Here is an 18,459-nt window from a genome sequence, read left to right on the forward strand (position 1 = left end):
TTTTTGGTCATTTGTGTGAACTTTGCAAGGTTATAATACAAATAAAACGTTGACACTTGAGAACAATTTTATTACACAAAAAAATTAGAAGTGTAAACTATCAACTAGTGCTCTAGTTAAGCTGTTAGGTATTAAACTTCTAAAGTAAACACGTATTAAAATTATGGAAGTTTTGCGTATAATATATCATACGCTAGGACATAATTGGTTAGTAATGTTCACTTGACACTTGTTTAAATAACGATTAAAAATTTAAATACTACCCGACAAGCAATAAAAGTCTTCAAGAATATGAGATGAAAGATTTTCACATAGTTCACTTGATTGCGCTTTGTTTCCATCTCATTTGGTTTCGCAAAGTTGCCAAGTTTTCTCATGATGTGAAAAAAAGTTGGGTGGATAATGTCAGAGACATAACTGGATATCGTGAATACGAAAACAACTGACATGTTCCTTAACACTTCCGAATATTAATTAGTTGTTCAATTGTATGAATTATGCAAGCATTCCCTTTTTTCACATTTTTCGCAAAAACAAAGAAGGCTTCACTTGATCTCGATTACTGTCAGTGGCGTACCGAGGAAATTTGGTGCACGGGGGAAAATAAGAGTTTTGCCGCCCCCATCGTTGGATTAGTGAGCAAAAAACAAAAATCCGGAAATCCACAAAGATCTTCGGAGGACAAAAAAAAGGTGAACCAAAATCCAGAAATCCGCAAAGATCTTCGACGAGCAAAAAAAACAAGGTCCCAAAGATGACTTTGCCGCTCCACTCAAATGTCGCGTCCGGGACGAGGTTTCTTTTTACGTGATTTCGTTTGTAGCTTTATCGCTAATGGGCGGTCCTAACGGCTATAAAAATAGCAGCATATAGAATTTTAATGTCGATTATTTCATTTTGGATTTGCATTTCATTGAAAGAAACTATCAGGATGCTGTACGGGATTCATTCCTGCCTTTCAGAAGGACTAAATTGTGGAACTCACTACGATATTAAGCACTGTTCGGAACATTTTTCTTGAACGATTTGTTGTACAGCAGCAGATATTTTGTTCCCTTCCTCAGAACGCGTTCTGATTGGCTGGTGTTGGCATGGGTCAAACGAGACAGGTTTTTCAAAAATGTACTATTGAAATAATTCAATGTTGTTGCTATACACGTTTATGTTGAAAAATTTCGATTCTATTGGTAGTTAGATTATATAAACCCTTTCACAGATCACTGAGCTACGAGCTTTAAAAATACGAGCAAGGCAAACGCGCCTTATGAATTATCCTCTTTGATACTCGTTTATACCAAACATTTCAGAAAAGTTTATTTTGAATTATTTGAGATCATGTCACACAACTGAAAATTTTATCATTAAATTGTGATCATATTTCCGATGGCATGTAGCAAAAATTATGCTGATTCGTAAGATACAACAAGATATATTCACGATCAAAAACTTATCACTCTCTAAGAGGGTAAATTTTGAAAAGGCGCCCCATAGTAAAGTAAGTCGTATTCACGACAAAAGAAATTGCTTTCCTTCTTCAAATTATCATCAACAAGTATTTTTTGGTATCTGTGACATTAATTTAATAATATTTTTGATATTTATATTTCAACAAAACTGTTTCGGCTTCGAATATTACCAGAAAGAGCGCGTTAAATACTAATGAAATAACCAGTCTGGCAAATCTAGTAGCACTGGTTTCTTTCCGCTATATGTCAACATAACGCTGTTAAGAGTGTGTGTGTTTCATCGGCTGTGCACAGAGATGTCAGATATTTTCATAGAAAATATGTATCAGATCTATCTGTTTTCATCAGGCCCCTGCTATGACGTCATGTAACTGTGGCCAGCCTCATTCTGCAAAAACCAAAACAATGAAGAGGAATGACTAACAAAAAATTCGCTGGTTTTGCATGCTGTCGCTTCAAAATTCAAACACAGAATTAGAGATGGGCAATTCGCTCCTGAGCTGTTCCAGTGAATCAAATCATTGAAGTGAGCTGACAGCTCACAGCTCTTTTCAAAAGAACGGCAGCTCATCAGCTCACTCATTTGCTATCCAGTTCACTGCATTATGACGAAGGGAACACGCTACGAGCTGATCGGATTTTCGGCTCTTTAAGAGACTCAACTTAGACGACATTAAAGATAAATTAATTCGCATTGAATGCATTGCATCATTGAAAATCAATGATTCAATTTCGATCATGCATATGAAAGAAAACCGGTGCATAAGAAAATGGGGCAGAAAATGAACCTTAAGTTCAAACTAATGTCGTTTTCGCTTGATACCAAACCTAACCCAGTTTCCACCCTAACTGCTGTCAAACCGTTTGTTTGAAGCTAGTTTCGAACCTAGTTTTAACGTTGTTAAACTGAAAATCGAGTCAGTTTCGAACCTGGTTGTTATATCAGGTTTGCTCAAACCGCCGTTGCTAAGCGCGAAAACAACAAAGTTTCGTGAAAAGTGTTTGTTTGAAGAAACTACCCTGGGTCAGTTTCAGTGTTCTCAAGCGAAAACGACATAAAAGAGCTAATGAGCTGATACTAGTGATGGGCGAGCGCTCACGAGCCGTTCATTTGAACCGACTCGTAGCAATGAGCGAACGAACCACGGCTCTTCAAAATTGAACCGCGGCTCTCAAGCAGAGTTGCCATTTTAAAATCTGCGTTTCAACTTGAAAAATCTGTGTGCCTGTGTACGCCCAAATTTGTTTGCGTTATTGGTTGAACGATGATGTTTTCTAATGAAGCTGTCAAAAACACATAGGAACATTCATTCAGCAGTGAATTTTCAAAGAATTAGGAATTAGGAGAAGAAAAATAGATTTTTTCCAAATGGAATTTCAACTAATTTATTTCAATATCCCGCTTCCTCGCACACGGACACCTCTAGTGAAACACAATTTTAGATCACCCATACCGCTCATGCAATTCCATGGCTCTCACAATCACTCTCTCGAACCGCTTCTCCACATTGACGTTTATTGAAAAAGAGCCAATGAGCCGTTCAATTGAACCGGCTCTTACAAAAGAGCGTTCGGTTCAGAGCCGCTCATTGAAATGAGCCGTATTGCCCATCACTACACTGAATAGATTTTCATTTGCGCTTACGGTCACTTCACCCAAGCTGAAATTCTCTCTATCATTTTTAAGAGAGAATGAAAACGCTGTTGCTCTCATTCTCTCTCTTCTCCTGGGAAGGATGTTCCCTCTTGCACGCTAATTTTAAAATATTCTTAAAGATCAAAATTCGGATAGCTCAGGAGAACTTTTAATATTAAATCAAGGCTATATCTCAACCTGTATTTTTGTCCAACATTTAGTTCTTTATTTGTTTATTCAGTATATTTTTTTAACTGTCATCATCTAATACCAATATCCTACACAAACTATTTGTTCTTCAGTACACTTTACCGCACTTCCCCGCAAATTATCGATCAGAATATGATCACTACGATAAGGAAATTAAGATTTTACTCGATTTGAAATGCTCGAAAGTTTGTTTACCATACTCTGAGCGCTCTGATTGCCCACCAAATGCCCCAGATGTTGGCTACGATAGCACTTGCTTGAGCGCCTTATCCTTGCCACCGGGCTAGTTTTCACTAATAAAATGAATCAGTTCAAATTGGTTTAGAATTTTAATATAAATGTTTATCAGTGTTCATCATCAAATATTTGCACAAAAGATTTCAATTTAACATATGATTTGTCCGTTGATTAATAAACTTTTAAAGAAGTACTGCAATCAAATACTAGCAGATACTCGGAGAGAAAAATCTTTTTACTTCTCACTTTTTATGAACCTTCACAAATATGTATTAAATTTAGAAAATATGTACAAAATATGTAATCTAATTTAAATCAGCATGCGAACGCAAAAATCTATACAATACACTAATTAACAGGGTCTGAGTGTTTAGTAGAATATTTATGATAGGATAAAAAATTTTTGTCGTGAATACGACTTACTTTACTATGGGGTGCTATTTCTAAATTTACACTCTAAGAGAGTGATAAGTTTTTGATCTTGAATATCTCTTGTTATATCTAACGTATCAACATAATTTTCACTACATACCATCGGAAATATGATCATCAATTTATGATAACATTTTCAGTTAAATGACATAATCACAAATAATTCAAAATTCAAATTTTCGGAAATGTCCGGTATCAACGCTTATCACAGAAGCAAACTTGTGACGCGTTTCTCGTACCCGAGCTGACGGTTTCATTGTACTTAATGTGAATTTCGTTTCAAACAAGGCTAATTACATCGACATTCAGCTGTTGATCCTTCGCATTGGAACAAAACACTCCGAAAAATAAACAACGGCCGTGAAAATTTTCCCCTTTTTTAAGGGCGATAAATGTGTACAAACGAACTATTAAAATTTCTTATCTGTTGGAATATGTAAATCGGGAGTAAAAATAAGCATTTTTGTGTACCGCCAGAAATGAATTCTGTGTTGCATTATGATAGCTTCATTAATTGAAATGGGCAAATCAGAAATGAAATAATTAATATCAAAATTTTGTATGTTGCTATTTCGCGAGGAAATCCCTACACTAAAATTGCTTCAGTATTGAATCAATTCGCACAGGAATCAGCTCTGCTGCGGGTCGTTCTCGGTGCGAGTTTCGCTTCAAACATGAGCGATTGCGTCATCCAGATGTTGGTCGTTTACATGGGAGCAAAGTGAACAACGACCGTGAAAATTCCGCAAATCAGTCTTTTTAAGGACTAAAAATGTTTACTAAAGTACTATTAGAATTACTTATCCGTTGAAATATGCAAGTTGGAAGTGAAAATAATAAGTTTAGTGAATGTTTACGGTATGAAAAAACTCAATTAGAAAATTCTCGCATACTTTATTCGTTTTTTTTGTATTGGTTTGAATGCGTTTGTCGACTTCAGGGTCTGGAATTAAGTTTCAGAACTCAAGACCAGATTTCCAGAACCCTGATCTGAAATTCAGTTCCTCATCCAGAATCCAAGGTCAGATTCGAGTTAAAACCAAATTCCAGAACTTGACTTTAAGCCTGTGTTTTGTAACCAAAATCTGGAATAGAGATCAGAATCTTGATTCTAGACCGGGACTAAAGTTCGGAAATGAGTTCTGGACTAGATTCTGAATTTTGAAAACCGAATCGAGGTACTGAAATTGAGGTCAAAATTCAGTTCCAAAATTGCTATCCGGAATGCAGTTTCAGTTCTAGAATTTAGTTCCAAAATTCAGTTGTATTTCCAGTGTTCGGTTCCAAAATACATACAAGAATCCAGATTCTTAATTTAAAATTTGGTCACAAAACTCAGCTCAATGCCGCATTCTGAATTCTAAAACTGAATTTCAGAGCTGAATTCTGTATCCGATTTTGAAAACCGAATCCGGACCATAATTCTGAAGCTAAAATTCAGCTGCATACAAGAATCCATGTCCATAGTTCTGTGCTACAATTCAGGTTCAGAATTCAGTGTCGAACCGGAATCGTACACTGGGATTCAGTTCCAGAACACCGGTTCAGTGATCGGCTCAACAATCAGTTTTAAAATTCAATTCCCGAGTTCAGGTTTAGAGTTCAGCTCCAGAATCTAGCGTCAAAATTAGGTTTCAGAATTCAGTTCTAGCATTCGGCTCCAAAATTCGGTTTCTGAATTCCAGATCCAGAATTCGGGTTCTTCAACATCAAAGAAACTGGCTCATCCATTTTATTCGTATTCACGTCATCCGGTTATGTCTCATGACATTACCCACCCTCCTTTTTAACACCATTGAATTCTACTATAAGTAACAATTCTTTTTTTTTTAGTTCTCCTACTTAACTGAAGAGTAAAATTTTAAATTCAAAAAGAAAGGTAATGAAAACGAACCAAAAAATTTTAAACGTCGAAATGATTCCAAACTGTTTCTAAAAACATCGTGTGTTGTATCATAGATGGCATTAGACCCTTTTTAAAGAAAATTCTGACATTTTGAATCTGAGAGTGTAATAGTGTAATATTTTGGTTTTGATTTCTGTCGCCATTGCTAATTTATGGGATGAATAAATGACCAACGATAGGATGAATATAAAACCTTTGAGATGAAATTAGGAGCACAGTAGTGAACATATCAGAAGTGTTTTTAGCTGATTTTTTAAATATTATTTTAATTTCCTAGGAATATGAATCAATTCCCAATGTGGCGAGGCAAGGCGAACTAAGCAGAAATATGAAACAATCGTAGCGATTTTAGTGGCTAAATCAGGTTTTTAAGGTAACGTGCTTACAAATGGGATGAAATAGCCATTAGAAAAATCAATTTTCTCTCGGTAGCCAGCTTCCCTGATAAACTTATTTGAATATATTGGTTTGAGAGCACGTTTCAAAATAGTTTTTCGTTCAGCTTTTGTTCTATAATAATTCAATCGGTCGATATATTATAAGGTAGGTACTTATCTATCGTGGAAAAATTCACCCCTATTCTGTATTTCGATCGAATCGGATTACCTCGATCGCATGTGAAAATTTGCATTCCTTAATTCGATCGAGTGATGCTTTTGTATGGAAAACTGGAAATCGATCGAGTTACAGAATGCAAAATTTCGCATTCGATCGAAATAATCCGATTCGAACGAAATTCAGAATCGGGGTGATTGACAAATAAATGTTGTATGGTACAATGCCTATCAGTAGCAATAGAGCAGTGAACTTCCAAACCGAAGCACACCTGCTAATGGCCCTTCCATACCGTAAATCCAATCGTAGAACAGATAACGATAATCATAATCACATAAACTTAAGTGCTTCCGTAATGGACGAATGTGCAGGTACGATTGATCAGCATACCAACCGACGGACAAACAAAATACGAAACCACCTTGGAGATAAGCCAAGCAGTAAGCTGGAACAGACTTTTTCGAAATCAGGTCTACTTCGATTACACACTGGTCAACAGCACGAAAATTTCCTGGTAGAATGGGATCAGTAGGTCATGGAAATGTTCTCTGCTCGAGTGAATTCGATAGATTATGGTTTTTTTTGTACCTAATTAATTATTTATTGAATGTCAGTTTTAAAATAAATAATGTTCGACACATTGCATACAAAGAGATTCTACTTATAATGGTAGAGATTAGTTCCGTACCGGATCGGCTAAGATTGCTCAAACAGGGTGGGTCCCTTAAAATCTAGTTGTTTAATACAATTCTCCTTACTTAACCTTTAAAAATGGGCTATTTTCATAATCACAGACGCTGTTGTTAGCATGATTATTTCGAATTTCATGGTAAAATGATGAATATTTCGAAGGATACGGTTTTAGAATTAGGAAACACATGGTTCATATCGTAAAATGTTATAAGCTTTTCACCGCGTAGATTTTAATGGCAAGTCTAGGACAATCCAAACAAAATCTAGTCTAGTCAAGTCGTCCGAAAATAGTTAAAACGGTAACTTAAAGTTCTATTGCACACTAACTCGTTTAACTACCTAACTCTTCTATACTCTACCAGAAAAAAAACCGATTATCGTTTGTTCAGTTTGTACCACAGCACAAAAACGGTTCCGATGTACATCGTTACCACGATCGACACAATCAACAGAAAGTTCTGCTCCATATCAACGTGCTCGATGTCCATGTCCTTCTGAAACAGGATCGGATTCTTAAAGTGACAATAGATTTGCGTTTCCGGACAGACCAGATCCTCCCGGTTCATGCCGTACACCGAGTTCAGGATGCCGTGGAAGCTGGCCCGATAGTAGCTGATGTGCCACATCCACTTGAAGATCGGGGTGATGTCCGCATAGCGGGTGCAGAACCCGAACACGGAAAACAATACCGCCAGGATAGGACCGATGAAGACGGCCAACTGAAATGAAAGTAGTCTTCTGTCAGTTGATTGTTGTTCTTTTGAAATTTTTATATGATCATAGTAGGTGGTGAGGAAACTACTGAAATGAAACGATGTCACAATTCGCATGCAAGCTTGCACCTAAATTGAAATATTTCATTTTGCACCGCGTACTCGCATACAAGACCCATAGAAACAAGTTGAATGCAAGAAATACGTAAACTATTTCCAGCTCGGAAAAGCTTTGCTGATCGTTGTTTTTTTTTCTGTATCTGTACTTACCTTCACGGAGAGCGCTGCCCCGATGAAGAAGCCCCAAGCTTGTGCGGAAATCGATCCAGCCATACAGAACAGTGCAAATAGCAGAAACCGCTCAAAGGTGTGATAGTTGTTCGTTAGATTATAACTTATCACGACGTAAATTAGTGAACAGATTATCTGAAAAAAGGCAAACGGTATTTTGTCAGCATTGATTTTCGATTCATTATAGGGCTTTCAAACTGTTGACATTTTATGAGAAGTTATGTTGTTATTGATTCGTAAATACTAATTATTACTTAGGGACTTGGCATGTTTGAGGTTGATTTGCACTTTTTTTCTAGACTCGTCTTACCTAGCCATCAACAAGTTGATTAATTACTGAAAAAGTAGAACCCAATAAGTTATTCAAATCAGTCGTTCAAATCCACTTTTAGTAGCAAAATGTGGTATTCACTTAATCTATTGCTAGCCCCCTCATCATTACTATTGGAAAAACTGCCCTCTCATCAAAACAAATGAATAAAAAACCATTTGATTTTATCAACTACCTTCCACCTAGCACAATCTACTCACCTGCACTGGAACCTCGATCACCAGAATCGAGAGGAAGTACGGTCCCAGCCGGTACCACCGATTAAAGTGTTCCCTGGCAAGAGATTCCATTTCGATTTGAACTAAAAAGAGAGTCCGGATTATGACGAATGACGAACATACAAAATAAACAACCAGTTGAAAACTTACATGACAGCACAACCGCCATCTTGCCCGTATAAACCATCATCAGCATCGAACCGTACAGATAGACGTAGTTGGCCAGGACTTGGTTGGCATTCGGACCGACGCCTTGATAGATGTAGCCGAACAGGGTTGCCACCGAAGCGTGAGCGAAGATACGAATGACCAGGAGAAACTGAAAAATAAGACGGTTGTTAGTTTAGTTCATGAAGCGCTAGCATTATACCAATTTTTTTTAACAAGGCCAAAGACCTTTCAAATCTCCTCACAAATGTAGTTTAATAAAGAATCAATTCGCATTGCATTTGAACAGTGAACCGATGTGATCAAATTCAAATAAATGCTTTAGCAATATTCGAAGATAATCATTAGATATCAAATCAGATTTTAAGGAAATGTTGTTTTGATCGAAGCAACCCAAGTAGAGATGTAAATTGCATCCTTCAAAATTCTTAATTAACTTGCTAGATAGATGATTCTGAAAAGGTTTTGATAGTAGATTGTTTGGGAAACTCTCTTCCTTCACTGGTAAAAGCTGATGTGGTGGGACAATCGGTCAGACTCAAAAGTTCACGTCTGATCAATGAAAAAACGTCTGGAAAAATGAAAGCACTCCGTGCAAAAATTTGAAGAAGACACGGCAATATATTGTCGACACTCAACATGACTTTATGCCTAATCGCTCCACAACCACCAACCTAATGTCATTCTTGGGCTACGCGATTGATGGTATGTCAAAAGGTTTACAAACAGACGCTAAAGACTGTACCAGAAAGTATGGACGCACTTTGATTTCGCTGTAAATAATTAATCAAATTTGTTAGATGTTAGATATTCAAATTTTATTCGATATACTGATAATATTAGACTACAACAACAGAATATTATTCTCAACATTTGCTACATTATAGCCATTGTAGACTAGCTGGTGCACCTTCTTGCGAAAGTTCCTCATTAAATTCCGTACAGACTTCTTGGCGACAAGTTTGGACACTTTTTTCCAATCTTTTTCGAACTGTTGAATGGTTTCGGCTGCCGAGACATGTTTCCTAAGATGTGCCTCCGTTAATGCCCAAAATTCCTCAATTGGTCGAAGTTGTGGGCAATTTGGTGGATTCATGTCTTTTGGGACGAATTCTACCGTTGATTTCGAGTAGTGGCAAGAAGCAAGATCTGGCCAGAAGACAACAGGATCCTTGTGGCTCGATGGCCCGATGTGGCTTCTAATCATGGGTAGAAGTCGTTTTCGTAACCATTCCTTGATGTATATTTCGCTGTTCATTGAAGAAGTGGCGATGAAGGGTTTCGAAATCTTACCGCAGCTACAAATTGCTTGCCAGACCATAGCTTTCTTACCAAATTTTTCGACTTCAATCTATGTCTCGAACTGGTTTAACACTTGCCCTTCTCGCACCGTATAATATTGTGGTCCCGGCAAGGATTTGTAATTGAGTTTCACGTAGGTTTCGTCGTCCATGATTATGCAGTTCAAATTTCCAGCAAGAATCGTATTGTACAGCTTTCGAACCCTCGGCCTGATCGATGCTTCTTGTTTCGGACTACGTTTTGGTTGTTTCTACTTCTTATGGGTTCGAAGATTCAAACGTTCTTTAGCACGAAGAACATTTGACTTCGAAGTGCCCACTTTTTTTAACCACATCCCGAACTGAAACCTCCTTATTTTGCTCGAACGCCTTCAGTATACGTTTATCCAACTGAGGGTTAGCAGGACCTTTTTTTTCGACCCATTTTCGGTTTATCCTCAAAGGTGTTATCCTCACCGAACTTCCTGATTGCATTTCGCACGGCCTTTTCACTTACTCCTTCCATTTTTGCTATCTTTCTCAGTGACAGTCCGCGTTCTGTGCACCATTTGTACACAATTTTTCGACGTTGTTCTGCTGAAAGTCCACGCATTTCGAAACAAACTAATGAAAACGAATAAACAACTGCACAAGTGGTTAGAGAAGAGTGTAAACAACAGGACGCAGCCATAAAAATTGATAGATTCTGAACCATTGCGAGATGGTAACGGTTTTCGGTTGCTTCCATACTTTCTGGGACAGTCTTTATTTACATCGATCTCTCTTCTGCCTTTGATATAATAAACCAAAATATAACAATTGATAAATTGGAAAGACTTGGATTCGGCTGTAACATCGTTCGATGGCTGCAATCATATCTTATGGATCGTCGTTTAGCAGTGAAAATCGGCGATCAAGTTTTTCAATCACGTTTCCAATCACGTTTCCAATGAGTTTATCGCTTCGTCCGGAATTCCGCAGGGTAGCCATCTCGGACCTTTAATATTTTTACTGTACTTCAACGACGTCAACTTTACTCTAGAGGGCCCACATCTATCGTTTGCCGATGACGTTAAGATCTACTATTACAGCCGAAACCCAGATGATGCAGGTTTTCTACAACGACAGTTGTTGAGCTTCGTCGAGTGGTGTAAAGCAAACCGTGTGAAATTGAATCCTGACAAATGCTCGACCATTACGTTCTCGAAGAAGAAAGAGCCATTTCATTTTGATTACTTTCTGGAAGGATCCCCGATAGCCAGAACGACGTGTGTTAAAAACCTCTTTCTCGAAGAGCAACTGACATTCAAGCAACACATCAACCATATCGTTTCTAAAGCTTCTCTCAACTTAGGATTTGTAATGAGGATGGCTAAACATTTTACAGACGTGTACTGTTCAAAATCTCTGTACTGCTCACTTGTTCGTTCATCTCTGGAGTACTGTTCTGTCGTTTGGAATCCTCACTACATAAACGGAGCTCATAGAATCAAATCGATACAACGCAGATTCATTCGCTTCGCTCTACGGCGCTTACCGTGAAACAACCCTCACCAACTACCAAGCTACGAAAGTCGCGGGTTACTAACCGGTCTCGACACATAACAAGTTCGTCGAGATGTTGCACGTGCTTTATTGATAGCAGATGTTTTGACCGATAAGATTGACTGCCCTGCTTTGCTCCGCGATGCTCTTCGCAACGGTGCATTTTTTAGACTTCCTTTACGACGAACTAACTACGGTGCAAACAATGCTATTATTGGCTTGCAGAGATCATTCAATAGCGTTTCACTAGGATTCGACTTCAATCTATCACGCAGTTGGATACTTGAAAATTTTTTGTGTATTACTAGAAATTATCATTAGGCCCATATTGTGTCTGTTGATTATACCTGAATAAATAAATAAATAAATGAATCGAATGAAAAAAAACTGTTCCATCCGACATAAACTCACTTTTCCTACAGATTTGCTAGAAACTACCTGATTTGGCAAGCAATTTGAAGTTTTGGGTTTTGTTTACAAGTGAATCCACAATCTCAAAGTGCTGCAAAAAAAAATTTGCCTATTTTATAATGTACACTGAGGTCTCCTTTTACGCGGGGATACCGCGTAAAAAACCGCACAAAAAAACCGCGTAACTTCGGAAATCCGCGAAAAGAAAAAGGCAAAACTAAAGAATTTTTTATGCTAAACATCTTAGAAATGCATGAAACGTCCAGATCTGTTGTAATCCAAAAAATATATTTTTTAAATCAACTGGGAAAAATTTTGAGATTTCCGAAATCGAAATTTTTTTTTTTATGCCAATTGTCTTAGAAATGCATGAAACGTCGAGAGATCTGGTGTAATCTAAAATTTTTTTTTGGTGTCAAAGAGTTAACTTAATAAAAAATCGGGATAAAACCAGATCCCGACGTTTCATGCATTTCTGAAACCAAACGAGAAAACCGGCAAACTTTGAAAATTTGCGTAAAAAAAACGCGTTACTTCGGAAATCTGCGTAAAAAACCACTTAAATTCAGAAATTTGAGTAAAAAAAGCCGCGTTAAAAACCGCATATCCGTGATCCGATGTGATCATTTTCATCGCCAATATTCGAAGATAATCGATGTATATCCGGACCAGAAGATTTTAGGGAATTATTGTTCGAAGAATTAATTTTGATCGAAGCAACCCAGGTAGAGATGTAAATTTCATCCTTCAAAATTCGGAACTCTCCTCCTTCACTGGAAAAGCTGATATGGTGGAAGCTGATAGGACAATCGGTCCCACACAAAGTTCAACGTCTGAAAAAAATGAAAACTTTTCCGTGCAAAAATCTCACGTAATCTCAGGTAACACGACTTAGAAAAAAATTTCCCATCCGATATAAATTCATGTTTCCTACAGATTTGCTAAAAACGTTCAGATTTAGCAAGTAATTTGCAGTTTCGGGTTTTCCATAATGTTAAAATTCTGCAAAGAAATATTTGCCCGAAATTTTCCATTATTTTTCAATGTAGTGTAAACTCTAGATTTGACTAGATTCCATTTGTAGCCGGAAGACACTTCAGCGGTACTGTGACAACAAGGCGGGTTCAATCGAGAAAGATCTCAACTCAAAATAATGGAAATTATTTGTTGAAATCGGTTTGAAAAATGACTCTGCGTGCATCAGATGAGTTGTTAAATGACCGGAAACAGAATATACAAAAGATGATCAGAAGTTTTACAAAATGTTCGAGATTTTATCGAAACCAAAACAGAACATACCGCCTAACGACATAATAACCAAGTACAGAGAAAATGCTTTCAGTATTTTGTCATATTCAAGTATCAAAAGGGGGAAGGTCTTTTTTACGCGTTTTTTTTCTTGTGAGAATTTCCGAAGTTACGCGTTTTTTTCGCGGATTTTCAAAGTTATCCGGTTTTCTTGTTTTGTCTTAGAAATGCATGAAACGTCGAGTTCTGTAGTTATCCTGAAATTTGAGACATTTATAAGACATTTGGTATTAAAATAATTTTTTTTCATTTTTTCACGCGGATTTCCAAAGTTGCGCGAAGTTAGTTTTTTCCAATTTTTTTGTTGAGAATGCATCTCAACGTTTCGTGCATTTCTAAAAAAATCGATTTCGAACCCAGGTCCCAAAATCGGTTTATCTTCAAATAATTTTTATTTGAGATTACACCAGATCTGGCGTTTCATGTATTTCTAAGATAATTAGCATAAACAAATTTCTTTAGGATTTCCGAAGTTACGCAGCATTTTTTACTCGTTTGTTTTACACAGTACGTATCCCTCGCAGACCTCAGTGTATTGAGAAATAAGTCGTGGAGTATTTTAGAGCAAAATTATCAGAAGTCAAAAAGTCAAAGCAATATAGTTGTGGTAGATGTTTTGTCTAGACCCACGCGTTTTTATTTGGTTTTATTTACTATTTTTTTTTTGAATTTTTGGTGATTGTTTCAAGTAAAATATTTTTGTTTCAAAATATTTTTCTTACAAAAAAAAGGTGGGTGGATAATTTCATAGACATAACTAAAGGTCGTGAATTCGAACAAAATTGTCATGTTTCTTTCACACTCCCGAATATAATTAATCGTTCTTATTAGTTAATTGACTGTGTGAATTTTACAACTTTTGCTACTTCACTTCTAGAATTATAACGGAGCATCTAACTCAGTGTCAACATTCTGGTTCAGATCTAAAATTTTGTTTTGAAATCCAGATCTAAAATTCACATCTTGAACTTTGTTTCGGAATTCTGGATTTTTTTTTTCCAGAATGAGAATTTTGGATACGAATTTCGAACTCATAAAGAGTGTATCGAGAATAAGCTATCTACAAATTTTTCTTTCAAATTATGATAAAAAACGATATTTTATTCAAAATAAAAATTGATCTTTTATTGTACGAGGTTAAACTTGAGCATAAAGAAAACCGGATGAAATTTAAGTTATTCCTTCACGAGTTTTCGAACTTTAGATCGAACGCTCTTCATCAAGTTCCGGACAAGTGTTGCATCGCATTTTTTGGACGCTTGAGCCCAAATTTTTATGAACTCCTGCATGTTCCCAGCTGCCTAACCAGTCTTCTTGAAGACCCTCTTCACGATTGCCCAGTAACGTTCGATGGGTCGAAGCTGAGGGCAATTTGGTGGATTGATATTTTTCTCAACGAAATTTATACCCTTTTCCGCAAGCCAATTGAGAGCGGTTTTGGCATAGTGAGCAGGCACCAAATCCAGCCAAAACAGTGGAGGTGTACTATGCTTCTTATATAATGGCAGTAATCTCTTCTGGAAACACTCAGATCGATAGATTTCTGCATTTATAGTTCCGGTAGTGTAAAAAATGGTTGACTTCAAACCACAGGAACATATTGCTTGCCATACCAGTACCTATCGACCAAGTTTCTCCACTTGAATCGACGTGTTCGCATCGCTCACATCCTCCCTAACGACGACAGTAAAGTATTGTGGACCTGGAAGGGTTTTTGAGTCCTCTTTTACATAAGTCTCATCGTCCATCAAAACACATGCATCCGGACCCTGCAAAAGACGCGAATACAATTTCCGGGCCCTTGTTGCTGCTTGTTTCTTCTGTTTTACACTTTGTTCCGAGATTTTCTGCTTCTTGTAGGTCTTCAGGTGATTTCGCCTCTTGATACGCTGGACTATTCCGACACTCGTTCCTGCTGTTTTGGCAATATCACGTATTGACATTGATTTGTTCTTCATGATTAGAGATACAACTTTCTGGTCTAGTTTCGAGTTAGAAGAACCGGGTTTTCTGCCTCTTTCTGGTAGCTCATCTTAAGAATAATGTTCCCCAAACTTATTAATTATGTTTTTAACACTGGCATGATGAATTCCAAACCGCTTCGCCAATTTTCGCATAGTAATGCCCTTCTCACTTAGCCATGTGTCCAAAACTTTAATTTCCACTTCCTTTTCAATACGCGACATTTTGAAAACGCAGAATTTCAACCGCACAAACAAGTAAAGAATCGAAAGCTGACAGCCAAACGCACAGTATGCTGCGATCTGAGCATAAAAAACCATCACAAATACATGCGTACAACACAAATGTCTATGGATAGCTTATTTACGATACACTCCTTATTAAGGCTCTAAATTCATTTCCGAAATCTAATCAAAGAACCAGTTCCAAAAATCTAACTCCAGAATCTAGAATTAGAATTCAGTTTCGGAGCCTTAGTTTTTCCTTTTGAACCAGTATTCTGGAACTAATTTAATTCAGGTGGATTTTAACTCCAAAATTCAATTTTAGAATTCATTTCCAGAATCAAAATAGGCTTTATAAGCGAATGATAGCGCCGCGCCGCAAAAATCCGCCATTTTGCCGGTCTTAAAATTATGACATAAATAATTACAGGTGACAAAACCTTTCGAGATACTGCCGGTATCTATTTTCTAACGACTATGAGATTCCTTCTTTTTTATTTTTGCAAAATGAATCATTTGTTTTCAAAACTATTGCATTATCCAAAAATAGCTTCGCATGCAAGCTGACGTAAAATACAGCGCTAGAAGAATGATGTAATTAGAAGATTGGCATTTCTGTTTGGACAGAGTAAATATACGAAACATGGGTACTTCTGAAGAAGGTGCCAATTTTTTTTTTGATAATTTATCCACTGTACAAATATTTCACCAACAGCTTGGCATTTCTTTGTTTACGTTTTTGAATTTGTGGGGACTAGGAACATATGTTTACACATCCACTCCGAAGATGACGAATGGTAACTTGAAAAGTAGATTGAAACCCCAATTTCCAGAAAGCATTGAAAGTATTAAATACACAAAGGCTTATATCATAATCAGTATTTATGGAACTAGAACCTATCTCTATTAAAATCTATTTAGAACAGAGCAACCTATCAACCATTCTAAGCTAAAACTACAGTCAATTTGCTAAACAGTAAAAAAACAACATTTTCTGAATTAAATTTCATCGTATAGAAATTAGTTTAATGAAAATCCTTCGTTGTGAAAATCTGAATCGCTAAAGCTAAAACAATACTACACAATGGTGGGAAGTCGAACAAAACCCTAAAAATATTGTAAGCTGTAGCTTATTCAGTGCACTTATTTGAAGCAAGAAAATGAACATTAAATTACTTCTCAGTTCTTTATTTTTCCATTATACTTTAGAAGCAAAACTAAGCTTCAGAAATCCGCGTAGAAAAAAACCGCAAAAGTAAAGAATTTTTATTCGATGCCAAATGTCCTAAAAACGCATGAAACGTCTAGATCTGGTGTAATCTCAAAAACAAATGTTTTGAAAAATATCGACTTTGCCACTGAGAAAAAATTTTAGATTCCCGAAATCGAAAAAAAAATTATGCCAAATGTCTAAGAAATGCATAAAACGTACAGACCTGGTGTAATTAAAAAAAAATCGAAAAAGTCAAAAATTTTCTACGTGTCAAAGAGTTGACTTAAAACATAATTGGGTCCCAGATCTCGACGTTTCATGCATTTCTAAGACAAAAAAAAACCGAAAACCGAAGACCTTTGAAAATTTGCGTATAAAAACGCGTAGCTTCGGATATACGCGTAAAAAACCGCTTAGTTTCGAAAATCTGCGTATAAAGACTGTCCCAGAAAGTATGAACGCAACCAAAACCCACCAAAACCAACGACGAAACCTAAGTGTTACTCGATTACAAATCCTTACCGGGACCACAATATTATACGGTGCGAGAAGGGCAAGTGTTAAACCAGTCCGAGACATCGATTGAAGTCGAAATATGGTCTGGCAAGCGATTTGTAGCTGCGGTAAGACTTCGAAACCCTTCATCACTACTGCTTCAATGAACAGCGAAATATACATCAAGGAATGTTTACAAAAACGACTTGTACCCATGATTCTAAGCCACAAGGATCCTGTTGCCTTCTGGCCAGATCTTGCTTCTTGCCACTACTTGAAATCAACGGTAGAACGGTATACTACCAAAAATGTCACTTTCGTCCCAAAAGACATGAATCCACCAAATTGCCCACAACTTCGACCAATTGAGGAATTTTGGGCATTAACGAAGAAACATCTTAGGAAACATGTCTCGGCAGCCGAAACCATTCAACAGTTCGAAAAAGATTGGAAAAAAGTGTCAAAACTTGTCGCCAAGAAGTCTGTACGGAATTTAATGAGGAACGTTCGCAAGAAGGAGCGCCAGCTAGTCTAGAATGGCTAAGTAGCAAATGTTGAGAATAATATTCTGTTGTTGTAGTCTAATATTATCAGTATATCGGTATACTTACTGGGACAGTCTGTATACAATCAGCCGTTCTAATGGCTCTAAATGTTATCTAGAGAGCTATTAAGATTACTTCTTTGGAAATCAAAGGTAAAAATCATCAGTTTAGTGCAAATCGAGAATAACTTGATTAGCTTTGTGCACTTTTCGCAGTGCAAAATTCGCACCAAACGAGTGCGAATAAAGGCAGAATTCGACTGCTTCGCGTTCGAGAAACATATCGATTTTGCGCTTTTGAATACCAGAAATTAATCCTGTACAGAATTTTGATAGTTTGTATCACTGAAATATTCAAATGACTTAATCGACATCAAAATGCTGTATGTTGCTATCTATTTTACTCTCATTTGTTCCGTTTTTGTTCAATTGTGTAGTAGAAAATATTTGACACCAATAAGTCAATCTTTTGTATGAAGTATGAATTCACACGATCAACTAATACGAACGATTGTCATTTTTATTCGTATTCACGTCGTCCAGTTACGTCTGTGACATTACTCACCCGCCTTTTTTGCTGACTGAAGCGCTGAAAATTGCAACGCCCTGCTTAATGACATT

At 36.9% G+C, this 18,459-nt stretch overlaps 1 protein-coding gene across 1 annotated transcript in view; it reads right to left on the reverse strand.

The window, feature by feature from the left end:
* Positions 1-7,032: 7,032 nt before the first annotated feature.
* Positions 7,033-18,459, reverse strand: part of LOC131431649 (ATP-binding cassette sub-family G member 1-like) — a 123,097-nt gene continuing 111,670 nt past the window's right edge. Inside the window, exons 7-10 of the mRNA XM_058597487.1 lie at positions 8,839-9,007; positions 8,671-8,771; positions 8,119-8,274; positions 7,033-7,854 (exon numbers count right to left, since the gene is read on the reverse strand). Of these exons, the coding sequence (XP_058453470.1) occupies positions 7,510-7,854; positions 8,119-8,274; positions 8,671-8,771; positions 8,839-9,007 (771 nt within the window). The 3' untranslated portion in view covers positions 7,033-7,509. The remainder of the gene's footprint in view (positions 7,855-8,118; positions 8,275-8,670; positions 8,772-8,838; positions 9,008-18,459) is intronic.

This window comes from Malaya genurostris, chromosome 2, assembly GCF_030247185.1.
Source record: "Malaya genurostris strain Urasoe2022 chromosome 2, Malgen_1.1, whole genome shotgun sequence".
Taxonomy (NCBI): domain Eukaryota; kingdom Metazoa; phylum Arthropoda; class Insecta; order Diptera; family Culicidae; genus Malaya; species Malaya genurostris.